General features: G+C 43.7%; 1 protein-coding gene across 4 annotated transcripts in view; it reads left to right on the top strand.

The window, feature by feature from the left end:
- The window catches only part of LRCH3 (leucine rich repeats and calponin homology domain containing 3), a 114,066-nt gene that overhangs the window by 54,967 nt on the left and 35,419 nt on the right, over positions 1-23,680 (top strand). For 3 of the 4 annotated variants that reach the window (XM_075003778.1, XM_075003779.1, XM_075003780.1), the window contains exons 4-10: positions 314-419; positions 532-668; positions 2,752-2,861; positions 15,256-15,349; positions 16,482-16,602; positions 18,688-18,836; positions 23,483-23,559. In XM_075003778.1, coding sequence (XP_074859879.1) covers positions 314-419; positions 532-668; positions 2,752-2,861; positions 15,256-15,349; positions 16,482-16,602; positions 18,688-18,836; positions 23,483-23,559 — 794 coding nt within the window. The remainder of the gene's footprint in view (positions 1-313; positions 420-531; positions 669-2,751; positions 2,862-15,255; positions 15,350-16,481; positions 16,603-18,687; positions 18,837-23,482; positions 23,560-23,680) is intronic. The other variant, XM_075003781.1, reaches the window with a different exon arrangement.

The following is a 23,680-nucleotide window of genomic DNA, read 5'->3' as shown; positions in this document are numbered from 1 at the left end:
GTCTAGTATTAAAACAAAACCAAAAATCACAACCAAATAAGTGTAAGAAACAGAAACAACAAGAAAAGTACCTGCAAAGCACCTTACTTATGTTTCTGTTCTGTTTAGGTCCTGTAAAGAACAGAGACAACTGTACATTACTTTTGTGCTTGAGTCTGGGGGAAAACCACTTCATAAGTGAACATGTTTGAACATGAGTTAATGTACATACACCCACAAAACCAGAAAGAAGTGCCCGTTAGCACCGGGATTTATTTAAGTAGGCTGACTGTATTTATAAAAACGTGGCTCACTTTACAGTTTTGTATTGCAGGATGTAAGCTGTAACGAATTACAGGCAGTACCTCCGCAGATTGGCTGTCTGGAGTCTTTGCGGGACCTGAACATCAGGAGAAATCATTTGGTGCATTTACCTGAAGGTGAGATCAGCAGATGGAAGTCTGCCCTACGTAACCTTTTCCCCTGAAGAACTGGTAGCAAGCATACTGTTTGTTAGAGCTACTAGAGTGAATGTTTGTTTTCTATCTCCAGAGCTTGCAGAATTGCCTTTGATTCGGTTAGATTTCTCCTGCAATAAGATCACAACAATCCCGGTTTGTTATCGGAACCTCAGGCATCTGCAGACGATCACACTAGATAACAACCCTCTACAGTCACCCCCTGCACAGGTGAATTATAGTTTGAATTAAAATGACAGTTGTCTTCAGTGGAGGATATAGAGTGAGATTGGAAACTGAAGAGTTTGTGAACAGTAACATTTTAAGGAACCTGTGTTTCGCTAGAGACTTTAAAGAAACCCGTGGCAGAAATATTCTGCCACTTCCCTTAAGTAGGTTCTCCTACTGTGTTAGGTATGTGGTTGCTGCAAGAATTCTTTGTTAGCCTTCTGAGTAACCTTCTCATTGTACAGTGTAAGTAAAATAAGCCGGTAGCTCTAGATCAAAGTTGGCTTTGGAGGAGAGGAAGATTTATGAACAAAAAACATGCTTGTGCCCCTCTGCTGTTTTAAGTAGTGAGCTGAGGACCTAAAAGTGCATTGCAGTTTCAGTCATTATACCGCAGACTGCGCAAACTGCAACCTTGAGGCTAAATACAATGTGGTTAGTGACTGACTTCATCTTTAATATGTCTGTATCACCCTTGGGAATGAGCTGCTTCCCCCAAATCAGTGCAAAGTGCTGTGACAGTGTCCATAGATCAGTGGTCCCCAAGTTTTTTAAGCCTAAGATTGCTTTCTGAATTTTAAAGGCAACCCCAGATCTACCTTGTCTCTTCCCTGAAGCCCTTTCCTTTCAGTCCCCTGTGTCTCTGTTGTTCGCTCTTCCCTAACCTCACTCTTGCTGGGCCGAGGCGGAGGTTGGGGTTTGGGAGAAGGAGTTTGAGGTGTTGTAAGGGGTTCAGAAGGGATGATAGGTGCTGGTTCTGGTTTAGGACTAGAGTTTAGGGTGCTGGCTCTGGGAGGGGGCTCAGGACTGGGGTGCAGGATGGGGTGCAAAGTGCTGACTCTCAGAGGGGGATTTGGGTACATGAGGAGCCTGGGGTGCAGGAGGGGGAATGTGTACTGGCTCTGGGAGGAGGGTCATAGTTGGGGTGCAGGATGGGGTGTGAGTGCTGGCTCTGGGGGTGTCAGGGTTAGGACTTGGGGTGCAGGAGGGAGTTATGCAGTGCTGGCACAGGAGGCGACTGGGGACCTGGGACTGGCGTGCAGTCTCCCACTGAGAGTGGCGATGGAACAATTCTTGGAGCGCAGATTCTAAAGTGCACCTCTCCCAACCCGCCTGCACCCCTCATTTCCCCTAAGAGCTGGAGCAGCCTTGCGGAGTGGGAACCTGGGGCCAGCCTTGCAGAGGTGACTGAGCAGCACTTATTGCGTGCAGCTCCTAGGTGGTGGCACAACGAGGCTACTGCACACTCCCTATCTGCCTGGCCCCATGCTGCTCCAGTGCGCTTTTGTGGCCCGGGTTGGGGAGGAGTGAGAAGTAAGGGACATAAGGCTTCAAGTGCTGCACCTCTCTGCTGGCACCGCCCTGTCAGCTCCCATTGGCTACGGTTTTTCATTCCCAGCCATTGGGATAGTGGGGGCGGCAGAAGCATTTTCAGGCAGGAGCAGAGCACTGAGGCGCCTGTCTCCTCTGTTCCCACTCCACACACACGGCTGCATTGACTGCTTCCAGGAAGGGCTGGCAACATGAGGTCAGGGGAAGCAGGGAGCCTCCTGATTGTGATCATCAGGGAGTCTCCCCAGGATCAACCATCTGATCACAATCAACTAGTTGGTGACCACTGCTATAGAGTCTGTGTACATATTAAAGGTGAAGGGAGTTGGAATTGGCTTCATTTGATTGAAATTAGGCCTGGGTCTTGGCAAGCTACTGTAGTGGGAGCAAGGTTAGGACGCTTCTGGGGTAGTGCCAAATCTTACCTCTTTGTACATACATATAGCTCTTTGTTTACGTAGAGCATTGACGTGATCATCTCTTATGAGCAAGCTTACAGAAGGGGTTCCACGTAATCCATGTGTTTTTGGAAAAGCTTCCAGTTTTTATTATACTTGTATTCTGTGACACATCAGTATCATGGTTAGTTTGTAATGGAAGTGGTCAGAAGAATGGGTAAAGAGTTTTAAGGATGTTCTAAGCATTTATTTGACCTTTGGGTGTGGTAATACAGTATTCACAACAGATATTTAATGTCTCTACAGCTCTTTGAAGAAACAAAGTGCTTAATGTTTATGAATTTCTTTTTTTGTAGATATGCATAAAAGGAAAAATCCACATATTTAAGTACCTGAACATAGAAGCATGCAAGATTGCTCCAGACTTACCTGATTATGATAGGAGGGCCATGGGCTTTGGCTCATGGTAAGTTTGGGCATTTTCTGTTTGGTGTGGACTGGGGAAAACTTGTTCACTCTCCTGAAGTCAGAAGTGGCAGAAACGGCATCTGTGGTTGGTCAGTGTACATTCCACCTATGCTTGTGGCCTTGAAGAACAAAATGGTGTGTCTCCCTCTGAGCCAGTCTAGCAGGGGTCCAGGTAAGACAGTTTAGAATGCAAAACTAAGTAACATCACAATCCAACCACTGCTGAAGGGCACACTCTCTTGAAGAAGAAAGAGTGTGGTTTCTTCAGGCTGTGGTAGAAGGAAATTCAATTTTTAAGACATGAATCTGTGTTTTTACTAAATAAAATTGTAGGCGTTTTCCCAATGTTTACTACAGTCTTACATTGCTGTGATTTCTAATCTTTTTTTTACACGGGACTGTATAGCTGTTCTGCTGTAACCGCAGTCTAAAGGCTGTTCCTATCCCGTTAGTAAACTGTATCACTCTTGGCAGGCTTTCATCTGGCCGAAGTACTTATTGTAATAACACAGGTGTTGGAACAGTCAACCACATCAGCTTCTAAATTAAGACTAAAATCTAGGGAAAAGTAGGACTATATGCTTATTCTAAATCTTTCAGGGAAAAGCAAAGTAATGAGGTAAGAGATTAAATAGAAGAAAAGACTGTATTCTCAGTGATCATACAAAGTAACACTGAGCCAGAGGGAATATATATCTGAAACTTGCACTATGTTCTGAACACGATTCATAAATAAAGCAAATAAGCCAATGCAGTTGTACCAAAGATTTATGGAGGAGAATTTGCATAACATTGACAGCTCCTCATCTAGCCTACAATCCTCATTTCATAATCACCTTTTTGGCTGGGGTAAACATAAACACTTTCTGAAAGTCACTTTTCTCTTTAGAATGTAATCTCTTTGGGACAGGGCCCGTGTTCATACTACTCCTTGCACAAGCAGCTGCGATTAGAGGCAAATAAAGCTGTTTCATATAAATCAGAGTACGTGAGGCTGGCTAGGTCATGCTGGGAATACTGTTTAAACATATCCAGATCTCTTGTTAGCTGAAGTTACAATACTTTTGTGGTTTCTTATGGTAATAAAGCACGTATGGTAAAAAAAGGAGCTGATACAAGGCTCTAAAGAGCATCTGTATTCAGACAGGCTAAGGAAATTAGGGCATCTGTCTTGTGACATTAATTGCCAGCTCCAGGAAACTGTATCTAAAGCTATTGATTTTCTTTGTAGTTTGTTGGGGTTGGTTTTGGTTTTTTTTTGTTTTTGGAAAGCATAAAAATTGATAAATGGAACATGTGCTTATTGAAAGGATTTTTGTTTCTTGTAAGGAGAGAATTCGCACATTTTACTATTACTGACGATTCCAGTATAAAGGTTTGGGAAGAACCCCAACACTGTGCTTCCTCCAGATGGTCAGTTTCACTTCAGGCTTTTGTGCATGTCTCCATTCCTGCAAGGCACCACGACAGTATTCACTTTCAGAAGTCCCCATAAAGGAGCCAGTGGAAAAGATGATCTGCTACCTAAAATCAGAATTTCTTTTAGAATTTTTTAGATGAAAGAACAATGGAATTCATGCACGATATAGTGTACTCCAGGAATGCCCACAGGCAGGTCAACAGACCCTTTGGTCAATGGTATCAAAGGCTACAGACAAGACTAAAACTGTTCAGCGTATATAGCTGACCTTTGTTTTTGCTCTATGGAGGTTATGGTGGTGCCATTATTCTCTTAGAGCCTTTGAAAGTGTGTGTCTGTGACTGTATTATCTCTTGGACTATGTGTGCACTGCGTTTAGGAGGTGTAATTCCCAACTTGGTCAGACTTTCCTATGCTAGCTCTGCTTGAACGAGCATGCTAAAATAACCATGTGGCTGCATGGGAAGCTGTTCGGATTAACTGCATGAGTACAATTTCAGAGGGATTGTACCCCAGCAGCTAGCTCAGGCCATCATCCATGCTACTACTGTCACACTGTGCACCATGTATACGTCTACTCAAGCTATATATTATGTGTCCCTTTGCAGTGTAGACATTGTCTTGTCTTTGTCACCTTTCCTGCCTAGACCAACCTCCAGCTCTGGTCTGACTTAACCTTTGTGTTCAAGTAGACAGCGATGCAGAACTGAAGAGGGAAACAGTCACGTTCAGTATTCATAAGAGTACAGGTGTTGCATGTAGTAATTTCACTGCAGGTTTGCACAAATGTAAAATTCTCAGATTAGGTGGGTGCTAGTGAAATCAGAAGCATCAAATCACTGTAGATTTGGACAGGAGAAAATGTTGGCTTCTTTATATGTAAAGATTTCTAATTGAGAATTTTGCTGCCATTCCCCCTTTTTCATCTTGTTTTTGGACTCACGTTATCCTGAACAAACTATCAGGGCCCTAGCCTGTGCTTTACCCAGTTTTTAGAACTGTTGCATTATTTTGGTTGTTCCTACTTTCCTCACTGTTTTCAATACAGAGCTGCTTTTCAGAGATTGTATCTGGTTGCTAGAATAAGAGATTGACCTGGTTTGTCTGTAGACTCTTGTGAGGTTATGTGACCTTTAACCTTTGGTCTGTTCCAGACCAATCTCTCAGCTGTGAATCTGATATGTGGATCATGCATGACTGAATGGAAGGGAGCTTAGCGCTAGGTCTAGTGTTGAAATAGAGAGGGTCAGTCTGGAATGAAAGACATAAAAGTTTGGAGTACTGGAGTAGTGGTGCATGTATCAGTAGAGTAGGAATCATTTGTACTAATTACATTTTGGAAGGCTCTGGCAGTTCTATTCGCTGAATAGGAAGGAGATTGAAATATATGCTTGTATTAGAATGAGACTTCAGAAATCTGGTGGTGAGTGGTGAGCTTCCCTCCTGCCCTTGTAATCGCTGGCCAGGCTGCTCAGGAAAGGGGGCCGGGGATCAGAGTAAGGAAGGAGCAGGGACGGGGCAGGGCAGCCGATGGGGGGGTGCGTTTGCACCTCTCAACTGCCTACCACACCCCACATGTGGACCTGCATCTTGTTTCCCTTATTTTTATAATACATTTATTTTCATTACTAAAAGGTACTTTAGACACTACATTTCAGTGATTGTTGCACTTCTCAAGTGGTTAGCTGTTCCCCATTAAGCTCTGTGCCTTATGTGTTTCTACTCAGGCATGATGTGGAAATGTACTGCCGACTGTCTTACTGAGTAATTATTGCTGCTTTGAGCCAGCTAGTCAGTAAGGAGGGAGTATCTGCAGTCTCAGCTGATTTCTGAAAGGACGTCTGTAATGAATATACAAAGGCCTGAGCAAATAGTAACCCTCCGTTTTCAGATTTTTCTGAATGTTCTGGAGACAGACTGCATCTTTCAAATTTAGAAGTAGGGGAGAGCATGGGAACTATGAACTGTGGCTGTTCACTTCTGAATTACCAAATTATCTGCATGATGAATGAAGTACTTTTTAATAATGCTCATTGAATATGAGGGATAGAATATGAAGAAAATTGAATTAAACAGTATTTTTCCTATTGGATTAAAACTATTGAATCCACTAATCATTTTGACCTTCTCCAATTTTAATCTATTCAGTAGATTCTCAGAGTACTGATGTAGTCATGATTAAAGTGGAATTTTTGTAGCGTGTCACATTGCAACCAGTTTCTCCTTTTCTCCTTTTAGAATGTCTAAGAAAGCAGTGGTTTTGATCCAGTATTTAGGTGTTGTGAAATATCAGCTTATTATGGTCACTGTGTAGACTTTTACATGTGCTACCTGACCTTTTCTTTCCCCGGCTGGCCTTTAATTGAAAGAAAAAACAATATTACCATTGTCAGTATAATATGTGTGGGACTTCAAGGAATTTTTTGCCTTAAATGTAGACTAAAGTGCCTTCTATCATGTATTCCCAGGGCCACTGGTTACATTACTGTTCTTTTTATAGAACAAAAGGTATGGCATAACTACTACACTTAAAATAACAGAAGTATTTTTAAACTGCTTGGAGCAATTTCAAGATTACTCTTTTCTCCTCTCACCCAAAAGAGGTAAGTTATGGTTCCCTTCCCATCTTTCTTGCTGATGGATCCCTAATATGAATACTATCTTTGTTTAGCATCAGAGAGTTCCATTCTTCCCTTCATTTCAGATGCCATCTTCAGACTTTCATATGATTTAATCATTTACAAATCCAGAGGAACGAACATAGTGCAGCTCTTCCCCATGGGTCCATACAGTCAGAGCGCCAGTAATTTAAGTGAGGCCCTGTGCAGAGTTAAGGATCTGCCTGTGTGGATTCTTCTGCAGATGTGCACATAAAAATAAACATTTTACTTTTGCAGTTCTTGTTCCCCTCTTCACATGTGCCCTGTGCTTCTTTGTGCCCCATTCTAAGGCAGCATAGTGGTCTGTGAGTGAAATGTCCTTCATTCTTTCTCCACCACCACATCCTGAGACAGTATGTTACTTTGAAGTGTTTTAGGCTATGTCTTCACTATAGGGAAGATAGACCCTGCTGCGGTCAATATTCCAGAGTTCGATTTAGTGCACCTGCTAGGGACATGCTAAACCAAACTTACAGGGCGCCTGCATTGGCAGAGTATTCCTGCCCCTTGTTAGCAGTTGGGGAGATCAACCAGAGCCTTTAGTGGAGATGTCATGGAAGCTTGAATTAAGGTAGGTCAACTCCCGTTACATAATTAACACAGCTGGAATTGCAAACCTCAGTTCAACCCTCTCCTGTAGTGTAGACCAGCCCTTAGTGTAGTTACCTTTCTTTATTTGTAATTTATTTTATTTACTTTCTGTTTAACAATTTAGGGAATGTTTCTCTTTATCACTTTCCCATGGGGGGAGGGAACTTCCTCTGTTACACATCCCAGGGGTCTGCTATTGCCATGAGTGCATCTTGGTCAACTACAGGCATTGCCATTGTATCCCGCAAACTGCTCCAGCTGCTCTACTTTTTAAGGGTGGGTCAAGGAAAAAAAAATGGGAAGCTAAAATTGAGACTCTTAACAATGATGGATTTCCTCCAACTGGCCTCACATCCTGGCCTTGAGATATGCCCTTACCCCTGCAGACATCAGCTGCTGAGTGAACACGGAGCCCTGTCAGCTTCATCACATTTCCCTGGATCGACCCAAGGCAAATCCACAAAGAAGACTGTAACAGGGTTGGCCTGTTCTGAAGTGTCCGTCTGCAGCCAAGGGCGCTCTGTGTGGTCTTGACTACTGCCTTCTGAGTCCTGAGGGTGGGATCCAAAACACCCTGTCCAGGGTACTCTCAGCTCCTTCGCCAGGGTTGTGGCCAGTCTCCAACCACTGTTCCTGGGTCTTACCCAGGTCAGAGCTCAGTGCTTCACTTGGAGCTGTCCAAGTGCTGCTGGGCTCCCAGGCAACATAGACACCTGCCTGGGTTGAGCTCCTGAATGGAACTGCCTGGCCCAAGCCCAGCAACTTTTTATATTGACCTGCCAGACCCTCATTGGCGGCCACTGAGACAGCTGCTCTATCCTCCCTGGAGGACCTCTGGTCTGCTCCTTGCTGGTTGTGGCAAGGGCTCTGGAGGATGTTGGGGCTTAGTCCACACTGTCGCAAAGACCCATACAAAATTGAGTCATTCTCCACAGGAAAAGTCCATCTCAAAAAGACCTTGGTCCCTGCAAAGCAGGACTGCTGCATAGACCCCAGGTGTCACCCTAGCCATGTCTGAGGCTGCAGACACCCCCACCCCACCTCCCAGTATTTATGCTGTGCTTAGGGTTCCAGACTCCGCAAAGAAAAAGGACAACAAGAATGACTTGGTACTGAGAACTTCGGTGCTACACAAGCAGGACAGCGCATCATCAAAGCTCTCTCCCTCTTAAGACAATGGTAGAATTCCTTTTGGTACTATTAACATCTTAGACTGCCTCAGTACTGGGAAGATTCTGTGCATCCCATATGGTCTGAACACCTCCCAGAGCCTCACATTAGTATTGACTAGTTCAATCAGAGTGAACTTGCCCAAGTAGCCTATGGCCTCACTACTAACAACCCTCCCACCCTTGTAATCAATCTCATACCACAGGAATTCAGATATTCAAAGGATCTGTGTGTACTGGAGGAGCCAGAATCTCCCTTGTTGGTACTGAAAGGTTATCAGTACCTAGACAAGCATGGTCTCTGAAGGTGGGATCTTTTCTCAGTACCACTTGACTCTTCTTCAGAGAGTACTGGGGCTCCCCATCTTGAAGAGAAGGAATTTTCCTACAATTCAGACATTTCAATCCAGGTTTCCCCACTGCTTCAGATGAGGAATTTTCATCTTGGTGCTTCTGACAAAAGTGAGGAGTTCTACCACAGATATACCATATCCCCCAGTCTGGTTGGAGCATAAGTGGATGCCACCCCCAATACCATTTGGACCTCTCCAGTGGCCATACTGGGTTCCTTGGGCCGTATAGCAGCTGTGTTTGTCCTGTGTCTCTAGTCTCTCTCACGGGAAATGTAGGGGGAGATGTTCCCTACTCCGACTGCTGTTCTTCTCTCACCTCAGGCACAAGAACCCTTTGAAGAGCAGAAGACCGTCATAAGTAAAGAGGTTTCTCTGCAAACAAACATGTCTTCATCTTCCCCATATGAAGTGGTTATGCCTCCACAACCAATGTTGGCTAATGACTTCAGACAAGTTCAAGAGTTAATGAAGCACATTTTAGATTATCTCCAAATCCCCTTGGAAGAGGTCAGGGAGTCACGGCATAAGCTTCTGGGCATCTTCTGATGTATTCCCTCCACCTGAATTGTCCTGCTCAGTAATGAGGCTCCATTAAATCCTCCCAATCCAGCTGACAGATCCTTGCAGTGATTCCACTGACTTATAAAAAGTCTGTTAAAAATATTATGTCCCATCGAAAGACTCTGAATTTCTGGTCACCCATCAAACACTAAACTTACTGGTTGTCGCATTCTTCCACTGCCTCCACAGACAATGTGTGAAGGCCACACAGTATATTAAGGATCAAAACCACCTTTATCTATTTAGCAGAAAGATCTACTCGTCTGCGACTTTTGAGTTGAGGTTCACTCACTATCAAGCTCTCGTGCCTAAATACAATCATTCAAGTTGTAGGACATTTGCAAGCTTTACTGAGCATTTGCTAGCTGATAAGCATGACCCATTTCAGGCTATTTTTGAAGAGTGTCAGCTGTTAACAAAAATATCACTAAAGGCTTCATTGGATGCAGCCAAGGCTGCCGCTCTATAGCAGTAGTCATGAGGAGGGATTCTTCTCACTACCTCAATGACTGGCTAGTCATGGGCTGCTCCTACAATGTGGTTTTTGGTGCTGTAAAGACAATGAGACCCCTGTTCCATGAGCTAGGTTTAAGCTCAACATCAAGAACCCCCCCTTGAATACCATATAAAGAAAAGAGTTTAGAGGCACCTCCTTTGAAGTTATACCAGGCAGGGCTTATCTTCCTTTCCAGCAGATTCTAGATATTAGCAAATCTTGTCTCAGACATGCAAATCAGCCTACAGACATCAATAAGTTGTCTTCAGTTATTTGGACACATAGCAGCCTGCACCTTTTACGATGGAGTCTGGCACATACAACAAAAGTGTTTCTAGGCTGGCTCAGCACTGCTTATACTCCAGACAAACACAACTTGAACAAGTAACTGTCGGTTTCTCTCCAGATCATAGACTCTCCCAGAGATGGAAGGACCTAGACACTGTCTGCATAAGGATTCCATTTGTTCAGGCTCCTCCCTCTGTCTTTGTAATAATGGCTACACTTATGATGAATTGGTGAGGGTCCTGAAATGCACTGCCCCATGTGGAGTGAATGCTCTATCTAACAGAGACAACTACACATCAGCTGCTTCAAACGGAGGAAAGTCAGGAATGCCCGTATCCACTTTCTGCCTTTAATCAGGAAGAAGACCTTAAAGACAGCCTGCATGCACTACCTCAAGCAAGAGCAGTGGGCAAAGTACCCTTTCCTTTGTATTGAAACAGAAATGCTCTGGAATTGATGCATAGCCAATTGCATCGTTATTTCAGTAACTTATCTTATGGTGATACAGACAAGTTAATAGACAACCTCAGCAGACACCTTTGTCAGGAGTAATAGAAAATGGGGTCTTCTGATTCTCAATCAAGTTTGTCAAACCTGAGAGTTCCAAAATTAAACCTTTTTGCCACTGTGACCAAACAGAAATACTTTTAAGTGGGGGATTGGTTCCTCTCTCTTTGGCAGATACCCTCCTTGTTCCATGGACAAGAGGCCTTCTTTATATGTTTCCCTCACACTCCTGATTCTGGAAGTGATCAAGGAGATCAAGCATAACAAAGGCAGAATTATTACTCATCCCAGTGTGTGGCACAGATAGTTATAGTACTTGTACCTGATTCACATAGCCATCTCTCAGTCATTCAGACTCTCACACGTCTTGTCGTCATTCTCAGGATGCCGGCTGTATTCTTCTTCCCAGTTGGAAGATACTTCATCTCAAGTCTTAGCTTGTCAGTGGTTTATAAGAGTTGAGTAATCTTGTTCTAAGGAAGTACAGCAGGTATTACTGAACAGGAGGAAAGACTTGATGAAATACACTTATTTCCACAAATGGAAAAGATGCAGCATGTGGTGTGTCCAGAAAAGTGTTGCACTCATTTGTTCTTCTCTCTTGGTCAGCTTTGATTACCTGCTAGTGCTGAAAAAATAGGATTCGGTATGAGCTCTGCTATGGTCCACTTGGCATCTGGAATAGCCTCTTTATCAGAAGTGGAGGGATTCTCACTCCACACACAGACACACATATACATATCATACTGGGTAAGGGTTCTGAGAGGGTTGCAAAACCTTTATCCTGAAGTTAAGAAAATCTCTCCTGCCTCGGCTGTGAAAGTAGTAGTTTGATGCCTTCTCCAGTCCCCCCCCCCCGCCCCAACATTGGAGCCAATTTGTGTCTTCCCTCATAAGTTAATTTAAGAAGATTTGTCTATCAGTCCAAAGAGATCTTTTTACACACTCTGGCTGCTAGAAGGGTATTAGCATTTTATTTGGAAAGGATTCAGTCATTTAGCCAGTCATACAGACTGTTTGTGACTATTTCTGAGAGATCCTAAGGTTCAGTAATTTCCTTCTAGAGACCCTCGGGGTGGATTTCTGTTTGTATGCTTTCCTGTTTGTAACTCTTCAGATACACAGCTCTTTCAAGGATGTTGGCCCATTCCATAAGATCTGTAGCTACTTCTATGGCATTACTAAAGAAGGTTCCTATTCTGGACATTTGTAAGGCAGTCACGTCGTCTTCCACATGTATTGCTTCCAAGCATTATGCAGTAGGTCCAGTCTTATAGATCAGATGCTGCCTTTGGAAATGCTGTGCTTTATTCAGCTTTGGACTTGATTCCAAAGGGCCCCACCCCCACCTCCACCGCCCTCCAATAGTCGCCCGAAGTGAAGCACCCAGATGGACACTACTTGAACAAGGAGGACAGTTTACTCACCTTGTGTAGTAACTGGAGTTCTTCACTGTCTCTCTCTCTATTGGATGCTCCATTATCTGCCTTCATCCCCTCTGCTTTGGAGTTTGCTCTGGGGACTTGGCAGTAGAGAAGGAACTCAGGGTAGTTTCCTTGCAGAGACTTATGTGGCCATGTAGCAGGGCATAAGGAAGCATAGAGTTGCATGCATGAGCTAATGGACACTGCTACTAAAAATTTCCCTTCAGAGGCACACTTGAAATGCAACACCCACTGGGACAAACGTCTCAAAGAACCACCATTACTGCACAAGGTGAGTAACCTCTCTTTGGTATGTCTACGCAGCTGTTAAAAACCCATGACTGGCTTCTGCCAGCTGATTTGGACACTGGCTAACGTGTTGTTCAGTTGCAATATACAAGTTTAGGTTTGAGCTGCAATCTGTGCTCAAGCCTCCAGGCAAGGAGGGGCAAAGAGGGCAGCTGCCTGAGGCCTCAGCAATTTAAAAGGGCTTGAGCTTCCTGGTGGCCAGTACAATGGCTATGGCAGTAGCGTGAGCCCTGGGCACTGCTGAAGGGCTGGGTGCGGGAAGGCTAGCACCAGTCCTGCCCCTTCTTCTGGGCCCTTTTGGTGGTCTGGAACCACTCTCTTCTCTCCCCATCTTGGCCAGTCTTGCCTAGGGCCCGGTGAAGTCTATTAGCTGTTGAGGTGGGAGGATCTGAGAGCCTGTCTGTCCACCACAATTAAACAGCCGCTTAGCCTGAGTTCCAGGAGGCTGGGCCCGTCATGAGTGTCTAATTGCAGTGCAGATGATCCCTTGTGTCTAACTAGGACTGCAAACTCCTCAGGACTGTAGCTTGTCACTTTTGTCTGTAAAGTGCCATGTGCTCTCTGCTGCCACCTAAATAATATTAATAGTCATTTTAAGATTTGTGTTTCCTGGATGAGGGCTTTTTAAATAGGCAACTCGAGATCAATTAACAGTGAGAAAATGGCCTACAATTAGCTATGCTTGGATGGAACAATCAGTTTCCTGAAACTCCTACTTGTGTATTATGCAGCAATTACTCTTTGCTGCAGTTTTCCCTGGGGCATTAAGTGCCAGCAGGACAGTTGATCCATTGTGAAATGCCATCTGCAGTGGATCAGACAAGTTCCATTGTTGTACTGCTGCTCCCAGCGTCTCCAGCCATTGCCAGATTCAACATCTGTGATGGCTGCACTGCTGGACTGTTGTCCCTGTATCCAGTTAGAACAGGAAAGGCACCATGTAGCTCCTTTATTATAGTTTACTAGAAGACTTACCTGGCATTGTTTGGGTTCTTCAGGGCAGTGGGCTGTCAGAGAGCGGGTCTGCAGAAGTCAGAGGTTGGGGGTGAGGAGGGTGTCAGGTCTGGGGATGGAGGGTGGTGCAGGAATCAAAACTGGGACAATGAGAAGAGGCTCTGGGCAGGAGCTCGGGGTGCAGGAGTCAGGGCATGGAGTTGGGGTGGGGGCTCGAGAAGGTTGGGAGGTTCATAGCATGGGTCGGGGTGGCTGTCGGCTTCTGCCTGGGACCACATATCTCCGCTCCCCAGGGACAGATGGAGGGGAGCCCTGCAGGCCACCCATCAGCTTCTCCCTGGGCCCACTCGGGGTGGCAGGGGCTGTGCTGCCAGCCAGTAACTGTCTGCTGGGGCACTTGCTCCCCCCCATGGTCGTGGGAGGATATAACTGTTCCTGCTCTCACACCCCTCTCTCTCTGTTTATGTGAATCAGTTGCATTCTACACACATCCCATTGTTCTGGCACAACCAAACTCTGGTCTGGCTTTACACTAGGATAAGAGGAAGCTGCATGCCAAATTTGATGATCCTAGCTCAGGGCTGTCCAATTGAAATTTACTCTATCGCCACAGACCCCTCCAGCCCCCCCGAACCCCCCCAGCCAGATTACTCATGTTGTACAAGCTGCGCTGGGGCCGGAGCTGCCGCTGCCACGCAAACCGAACTAGGGCTGGAGCTACTGTGGCCGTGTAAGCCCCTTGGGGCCAGAGAAGCCACCTCTGCCACTGCTACCACATGCTTGTCCCATCATAGAGTGTCTGGAGGGGCGCCCCATGTGTGCGGCGCTCCTGAGCCGCTTTTGCCACACTACGCTGCCCCGTTGGTGAATGGGGAGCGTATTGGACACTGTGGTCCTAGCTCTTACTGTTCAGGAGGAGTTCCTGAACAAAATGATTGACAATCAGACAGATGCACATTCTTAAAATATATAGCAAGAAGATATTTTGAACCCTTCGTTGCACATATGTATAGTCTGCATCTAGGCAAGTCAGTGATAGGTCAATTTAACAAGTCAGAACTAAATTTATGTCTCATTCAGTGATGTGTTTCATTTGAATGTGTGTCTCATCTCATACAGTATTTTGGATTAATAATGCATGATACAGCAGAGAGCTTTATCAAGTATACATTTTGAATGTTGTCAGACTCCTAAAAGAGGTGCATGCTTATTTCTTTATATGTATGTGTAATAAATACATATGTGTGGTTGTGTAATTCTGGGAATAATGGTTTGGGGAGTGAGGTTGGGAAGAATCATTCGACTAAAACACCTGAGTAATATAAAATGAATTGACTTATAAAGGAGAATTTAGTAGGTCAGCATCAAAAAATTACATTTGTTGGAATTGTTTGGGACATGGGGTTAGATTAGCTCTTGAAAGCACAAGCAGCTGCGTCTTGTCAGACAGCAGACTAACAGGTGGGAATGTTTGTAGTTGGGAGAACATATCCTCTCTGAAAGCATTATACATGGTGAATACCATGTGACAACTTCTCATGTGCTATATTGTGGACACTGTTCAGCACTGCTCAATAGTTATTCCATTTTCAGTTCTGTCGCAAGTAAAAAACGTTCAGTGACCTTTACATTATAGTGACTAAAATTATCTGCTTGACAGCCACGAGGAACTGTACTCCAGTCGTCCCTATGGAGCACTAGATTCTGGCTTCAATAGTGTGGACAGCGGAGACAAAAGGTGGTCAGGGAATGAAGTAAGTGTAGTTACTTTATTTTTGTTGGGTGGCATTATTTGTACAGGAAACAAATAATAAGGGCATAGATATGGAAGACTATTCAGTGAGTGATAGTTGTATATAATGTATTTTCCATAGTTCATGATTTACTTTTAATTTATATCCTAGAAAAGGGAATCAGCACCATTTTATATTAAATGGATCTTTTATCCTCTACAAATATTTTTATTGAAACATTTTAAAAATTCAAAACAAATTTGTAAGCCCAATAAAAATATAGAAGAACACTTCATAGAAGTGAAAATGTGAACAATTGACAAGAAAAATTATTTAAAAATTGATCTAGTCAGTCCATTATATTAGCATATCTAATCTTTATCCATTACTCAAGGGCTTTTCTTTCATTAAAATAAAATTGGGTAAACAAATTTTTATGTAGCTTATTCCAATGGCTAAATAGATTGTGGTTTTGTTTGCTCTTCAGAAGAAGCAAGGTCAGATCTCTGAGGCAGAAGAGTGTTGGGAGGAATAGACAGGAGCCATCTTCTTCTGTCTCTTTGGGGAAGGTGTGCAAATGGCTGCAACCCAGGCCTGGGATGTTCTTGTGAACTGTGCTCCCAGGCTGGTGTTTACACTGGCTTTTAAAATTCAGCCTGGTATGTTTTTAGCATATGTGTTCATGTCAGAGGGAAAATAAATTAAAACTATAGACCCTTTATGGAAGGGACCTCTAAATCAACCTTATTTAAAATGAGTATTTTTCAGTCATGTTCCCTTTAAATGAATAATAGTTTTATGGAGCAAAATCCAGCAGAACAGCTGGAATGGAGGCTCAAGTTAGAAAACTAAGGCTGGGTCTACACTTACCATGAATATCAATGGCTGCTACACAACTTTAGGTGCATCAATTGCGTACCAAAAATCGATTTAGCAGCTGTCGATATTTGTCTCTGTCCTCACTGCAGAATGCTGATGGGAGCGCTCCTCCTGTTGGTGTTCCTTCGTCCTTGCTAGTTTGCAAGGAGTTCCTGGGTCGACCCTGGAAGATCACACCTAAGTGTTTGTTCTTCTGCAGCGAATGTAGATGCAGCCAAACTGAAAGATTATGCCCAGAATGAGCATGTGGTGTGTTTTTGTCTGTTTTGTAAAGCCTACAGATGAGTTCTCAGACCTCCCTCTGAGAGTGGCAGAAATAACTAAAGAGCAGAGACTGCGAAGAGAGAGTCAATACCAGGAGAATCGAGGGAGCACAGTTGTAACTAATGGTGGAGGTAAATAGCTGTCTTTGATAGCTGATTATTCAAATGGTTGTCGTTACTGAAGTGCCAACATGTATATATAGCAGTTAGACGTAATTTGCTGTCTTAAAGGAAAGAAGAGATAGGGGCTCATTGTGTTTATAATTATACACAGAAATTTCATTTAAAGGACATTATTAGGGTTGCAAAATCAAGCACTGAAAAGTTAGAAAAGACCAGAAGGGTTGCTTCGTTCAGCTCCTTTCTGTGTATGTATTTTGGCACCATCTTTAATTACATGATGATGTTCTGCTTTTCCATGATATTGACACACACATGAGTTATCAGCAGGGTTGGAACCTGTAGATCTGGTGCACAGCCAATACAAAGCTTCTCTTCTCTGTCCCAGTCCCTTTCCTCTCCCCACCAGCAGCTTGTCCTAACCTCCTGCTTCTGCAGTATATTTTCCCTAGTCTCATTTTCAAATTGTCTGATTTTTTTTTTTTAAAAACAGTTATTCTGAGGTAGATACCCAATGTGGAAATTCTCAGCATAGGCAGTTCAGCAAAACAATGAACAACTGAAAACAGGATCTTATATAGAAAGTGTCTCACAGCCCTCATCCCAGACAATGCTAGCAGCCCTGCCTACAATATCAACTTCTTGTTAATGGGTTTTCACATTAATGGTTTTTCAAAATGCTTTAGAGTTAACACAGCTGTTAAATTATAGTATAATGGAGAGTGAGTTAAATAGTCAAGGGAGAAAAGAGGTTTTCACCTAATATTTTAAATATGGCAGAGGCTCAATGAATCAGGAAGATCCAGGCAAGTAGTTTTGGATTGCTGGAGTTTGAGAGGAAATGGTCCTGGCATCTACAGTAGCCAGTGTGTGTGGTGATACAAAGGAGATTTGTTGTAGCTGAGGAGAAATGGGGGATAGAGGAGGATAATGTATAGGGGAAATGCAGGAGCAAGCATAATGTTTGAATTGGACTTGTCTGCCATTTTATCCTGCGCGATACCCACTCCTTGGTATCCCTCCAGGACACCTGCATCTTGATCCCCTTATGATGGCCTCTCTTTTCTCCATATCCTCATCAGTGCCAACATGAGCTTTCTGATAAGAGACGATGAAGTGTGTCACGTGAAGTCTTAATGTGGGATAGGGAACCGGGGACAGGGAGGGATGGGAGTCCTCGGAGTCTTTTTGACTCCGATCTGTCAGTACAATACTTTTCACTAGGCTGTTTGTTTAATGTCATGACACTTGAAATACTGGTGCGGAAACTTACAAAATTAGCAATAACTAAAAATGCCCCAGATACCAACATGACCTTTGGCAGAATCAGTGAGAGCAGAACTCTCCTCTGTACTTGTTACTCATTTGATTTCAGTGGTTCCCTAAATTTAATTCCTTCCTTCCTGTTTGGTTAATGAAATTTCTGAAATAGCCTGAGGGTTAGTGTGGTTTTTTTGTTTTTTGTTTTTTGTTGTTGTTGTTTATTTTAACGTACTGATTTCTTTGTTGTCTGTTGCTTTGCCGCACGCCTTTTTTATATTTAGAGCAACTTCATGGAATTAATTTGGTCAGCCTCCTTGTCAGACTCTGTCTAGAATCTTAAACACTTGTTCAGCATGAAACATAATGTAGGCTCTCCTTAGCTGCTTTTATGAGAAAGTATCCAGCTTAGTAATGTGGAGATAAATTAATCAGTATGCTCTAATGAGCTGTATATTTTCTTTTAAATTGATGGCAATTACTTGCTTCTCAAACTTTTCCAAGATGCAGAAGTAAAAACTGTAGCCGGGGGTCTGACAACAATGAATTGGAAAGTATGACATTGTTTTGGCAATAAGTAGGAACTGCATATAATCATATCTTTTAAATGGTTACATTTGGTGTCTTTTTTCCTCACTGCTTTTGAACCTGTTTAGCGTTATTTAAAATCGGACATTTTAACAAATGTTAGTGAGACAGACAGAGCTGAAAAGACGTCCGCTTAAACTTTCCCAGATGGACAAGTGCGATCAGACTTCAGTTGTTGAGTCTGCTTCTGGTTTTCTACTACTACTGGGTCTCTAATTATGGGTGTTTCCTTTGTGCATTTGTGTCTAGTGGAACATGATCTGGATCAGATTGACTATATTGATAGCTGTGCCACGGAAGAAGAGGAGGAAGAGGTGAGGCAACCCAGGTGCATGGAGTCAGAGAGCCTCAGCTCACAGTTCATGGCATACATTGAACAACGACGAATCTCTCATGAGGTGGTGCTTTTATTTAAATTAGTTCAGTTTGTATGCCCCAATGCAAGTTTTTGTGGTGGTAATATTACTTGTCTGTGGAGGTTTACTTTAGTAAACAGTGTGACAGCTGGCTTAGAGCAACAAGCTTTGCCTTGTGGACGATCTCAGTCCAGGTCCTGAGCTGTTACAAAGTACATCTGGCTCAAACTCTTAGGGCAGGTGATGTTGACCTAAGGTATGTAAGTCCAGCTACGTGAATACCTTAAGTTGAGTTATGAGGGGTCGAGGGGAGAAACTCTTGCATCAACTTCCCTTGTAAGTCTCATTCTGGTGGAGTACTGGAGTTGATAAGAGGGTGATTGGGGATTGATTTAGTAGGTCTTTATGAGATCCCCGAAGATAATCTCTGCACCACTGATCTTTGAGTAAGTCTATGACCTGCCCACAAACTGGTTCTGTTGTAGGCAACTGTACTGAGTTTGGCTCAAAGGCAAAATTCCTCTAAGGTGCCAGGGGAGTAAATAGGGTTTCCAAAAGAACCATTCCCACCAAAAACATGGAAGATGATGCTCCCCATATGTGCTTGCTCCCCATATGTGCTTGCACCCCGACAACTGCTCTTGTCTCCTTCATTTGGTAATACCTAGTAAATCCTGGCTTGCTTGAGATCAAAACATAGCTAATGTGTTGATCTCTGTTAGCACGAGGACTTACTATAAAACTCTTTCATTATGTCAGTTTGGTGGGTCTTTCCTGTTGGTTATAAGTTTAAATGCCAATAAATTTACCAGCTTGGGCATCCCTTATAATTGCGGATTTTAAACGAAGAAGAGGATTTGCGGTCAAGTCTGGTATTTTGTAACAGATGATGGCTTATCCCATGTTAAAATCATGAAATATACACTGTAAAAATCACCTAGGGTTATTTAAAACTTGTTAAAATCCTGTTAGGAGGCTTGATTACAAGTGGCTAATAGCAAACACCCTTAGTCCGCAGCTTTTTTGGTCTTAAAAACCACACTCTCTTTGCTGCTTATTGCAGAGAAACCTGAACAAGGTACTTTTTTTCTATCCTTTTGTTTCCTGCTGTTTTAAAGGTAGTCTGGGGTATTTGAACTGGAATGGTGCACTTTTGAAAGCTGACCAATATCAGTGTTCGAGCAGTAGCATTTCAAGTTGTATTTTGGGTCAGGCCACAAGCATCCACTTCCTCACCGGGGTAGAGTGGTTCATGTGATTTACAACATGTTTTGTAGGATCATTTGTTACTGGTTGATGCTTTTACTGTTCTGATTCCAAATGATGGCTTTGGGAAGAGGGATCATCACTCCCACACAGTTACAGTGCAATTGTCTTGAGTCCTTGCTGACTGAACATAGATTGGCAGGCACTTGGCCCAAATTCCATTACTGTTTCTTTTAAAACTGTATGAGTCCTTGCAACTGGAGAACATCTTTGCTTTGGTTATCATAGCTGCTGTTGTACATAAGGAGAAGAGAAACTGATCCCCACCGTGGCAGTCTGAGCACTAGAAAATGAAAAATTGTAATGTTTCTGGATAAGACAAAAATGAAAGGCAGGAAAAATTAAGCAGTTTGACATTGCCTTCTCTATTCCATGCTAATTTGAATTCATCCATCCCTCCATCTGTGTAAAAGAGTCTTAGCGCAGAGGTAATCTCACATACTGCATAAACAACCTGTTTCAGATAGTCTACTTAGTTTGCAGCACTTAAGCAATATACATTGTGCTCAGATTGAAATGTATGTGTCTCCTCATAAGTTGCTTTTAATGCTTTTTATTCTTAATTTCCTTTATTTTATTTTTGTCGGTATCTCTTTAGGAGTCCTAAACCGTGTCCTTATTTTTGTCCACTTAATTTCTTTATTTACATTAGCAAAATCTGCAGTGACCCAGATTTCCATTGACAATATATTGATTCTGCAAGTGCCACAAACACAATATCAAATCAAGGGGACAGTGATGCCATTTGAAATGTAGATTGAGAAGTGAATTTTATTATGGGCTATTGGTCATTTAAAAAAAAACCTTCAAAATTAAGTAAACTTTAAAATTAATACAGGCTGAATCTCTCTAGTTCGGCACTCTCTCTTCCAGCAAATTGCGAAATCCAGCATGATTTTAGTTAGCCAGATGACCACTTATGTGTGTAGCCAAGTTTCCCATGGTCCCATGACATTTATTTACAGCCACCAGTCCTGGCTCTCAGTGTTCTTGGGCTGTTATTTAGCTGTAATTTACCCCCAAATGACTTCTAAGAGCCCAGTAAGCAGCAGAAGTGTTGATTATCGGTCAGGTCCTGAACATGCCAGACTAGAGAAGTTCATCCTGTAGTGAGAAAGTGTTGATTCATCCTAGATAGAAACCAGCATGGGTGGTGTTATGTTTTATTAAGATTTTTAATTTTATCAGTAAAGCAACTAAAACATGTTGGGCTCTCACTTCAGTGGGCTGTGTCTATTTTAAGGGGTAGAAATTATATTTAGTGTATCAGTGCACAATTCTGTGTATACTTGGTCTTCCCTCACTCTGGGGGCTTGGTACAGGGTTGGACTACAGGTCCAACCTCCCCCATCAGGCACCCTTGGGCCCTTAGCGGTTCCAGACTCGGGGTAGTCAGTTCTCCCCCTCTGCTCCTGGGCTCTCCACCTACAGCCTTTCAAGCCCCTGTCCATCCCTGCAGGTTCCCCAGTCATGGCTCCAGGCCCTAGCTACCCAACTCCAGCTGCAGCTTCCCCAGGCTGTCGCTTCCTACGCAGCCCCAGGGATGAGCTGCAGTGAGTTTCTGCTCCCTGGCCAGGGGCTTTCCACTCAGTCCAAGCCATGGCTTCCTGCCTGGCCCCTGCAATGAGCTGCCATGTGCTGCCACTCGCCTGCCTGCGCTGCCAGCATCCCAGCCCGGGGCCATTGCTCCCTGATGCTGCTCTCCACACAGGCTCCCTGGCTGCTGTTGCTCCCCCTCACTCCCTTGCTCCCAGACCAGCTGTGGCTGCCTAGCCTGGGGTTCATACCATGTTTCTGGCTGGCCCCTCCTCTTCCCAGCCCTAGGACTGTCTGGTCCTGCAAAATCCATAATCCTGTCAGACGACAGATGTTGCCAGATGAGAGAATGTTGGATTTGGGAGTTTCAACCTGTAGATGATTTCTTGAGGTCCCTGCCAGGCCTACATTTCTAAGAGTCTGTGATTCATCGAGACATGAATTAGTTCTAGCAAGAGAGCCCTGACTATTTGTATTTGGCAGTGCAGTAAACCCTTGAAATAAGTGATCACAAGTTAAGCGCAACTCAAAATCTCGCTCCCTGCTGGCCCCTCATGGCCCGGTTCAACCCCACTGCCTTGGTTCAACCCCCCCAGCCCCCCGTGGCCCAGCTCATCACCACATGGCTCTGGCTCAGCACCCCTCACACGACTTCAGTTCAACCCCTTGCATGTGGCTCCAGCTCAACTTCACCCTCCCCACCCCCTGCCTGCAGCCCTAACCCCCCAGGCTTAAGTCTCCTGTCCCCATCCCACAGCCCCAACCCCCCACCAGGCTTAACCTTCCCCAACTGCCCGCACAACCCCAGGACTTATGTTTCAAAAGGAGCTCCAGGTGCTCTTGCTGCTTCCCCAGCTGCAGAATGTGCATTCCACCAGGGAAAAAAGCCAGCCCCCGACTTATGCAAAATTCAAGTTAAGCGAGGGTGCGTGAGAGTGCAACCCTCGTGTAACCTGGGGGACAACTGTACTGGTGGATGTTGAGATGAGTTTTACAGAACTGACCAGCAAGGGCAATAAATTCTTGCTCCCCAAAGGGTCCTAACTTCATATCCAAAACTGAACAGTCAGTGTTTTCATTCAGATCCTCTGACTTTTTCCCAACATTTCCCTTCCCGTCTCTCTGGTTTGTCTATATGGCACCATCACGGAACAGAGGGAGCTGAATCTTATTGTGCTGAGAGAGTCTGGAATACACTGTGCTGAAACAAGCATGCACTTTGGTTTCTAACACCATACATCTTACAGGTTACAGTAATTGTTTTATAACCATGCTTCATACACATAGCCTGGTAAGTTATAGCCTAAAAAACAGAACTATCAGCAGGAATGTTTTTAATTTTGAAATTCAATTTTCAGTAAATTATATTGCGGCTGCAAATGTCATTCTGCATCATTTCCAGTATCCTCCATTTGTCGTGTTTTGTTTTGTTTGTTTTGGCAGCTCTTCACTATGAGCTGGGTCAACAGGGCAGTTAGTCATTGAGCCAGTGGGGGTCAATTTATCACATCCACTATAGATGCTGTAAATCAACCTCTCCTGGCTCTCCTGTCGACTCTGGTATTCCAGCAGAACGAAAAGAGGAAGCAGAGTTGATGGGAAAGTTTTTTCTGTCAACCCAGTGCAGTGCAGAGCCTGCGATAATTAGATTTAAGCTACGTTGATTTGAGTTATACTACCAACAACTCAAATTGTAAAGTTTAGATGGACCTGTCCCTGTCATGTAGATCTGCTCTTTGGCAGACATCTTAAAGACCTACAAACACACATTGACAAATTGATGGAAACTACACTTTGTCTGGCACGATAAAGAGATTATTAGACTTTCATGTACAGTGTTCTGGCTACAATACTAACTTGATTGTCTCCTGTTTTGTTTTGCTTAGGGTTCACCTGTAAAGCCAGTACCCGTCAGAGATTATCAGAGAACAGAAGACACAAGAAGATATTTGCATCAAAATAGGTAGGAGAATGTAATGAACGTACATTTATTTATGATAAAATTGACAGAAAATATCTTATTGCCTCCTGCATAAATCCATGCTATGCCCACATCTCGTATACTCGTTCAGATGCGATTGACC

Source organism: Carettochelys insculpta, chromosome 10 (genome assembly GCF_033958435.1).
Source record: "Carettochelys insculpta isolate YL-2023 chromosome 10, ASM3395843v1, whole genome shotgun sequence".
In the NCBI taxonomy this organism is placed as follows: domain Eukaryota; kingdom Metazoa; phylum Chordata; order Testudines; family Carettochelyidae; genus Carettochelys; species Carettochelys insculpta.
This window is presented reverse-complemented; position numbering and strand designations above follow the sequence as displayed.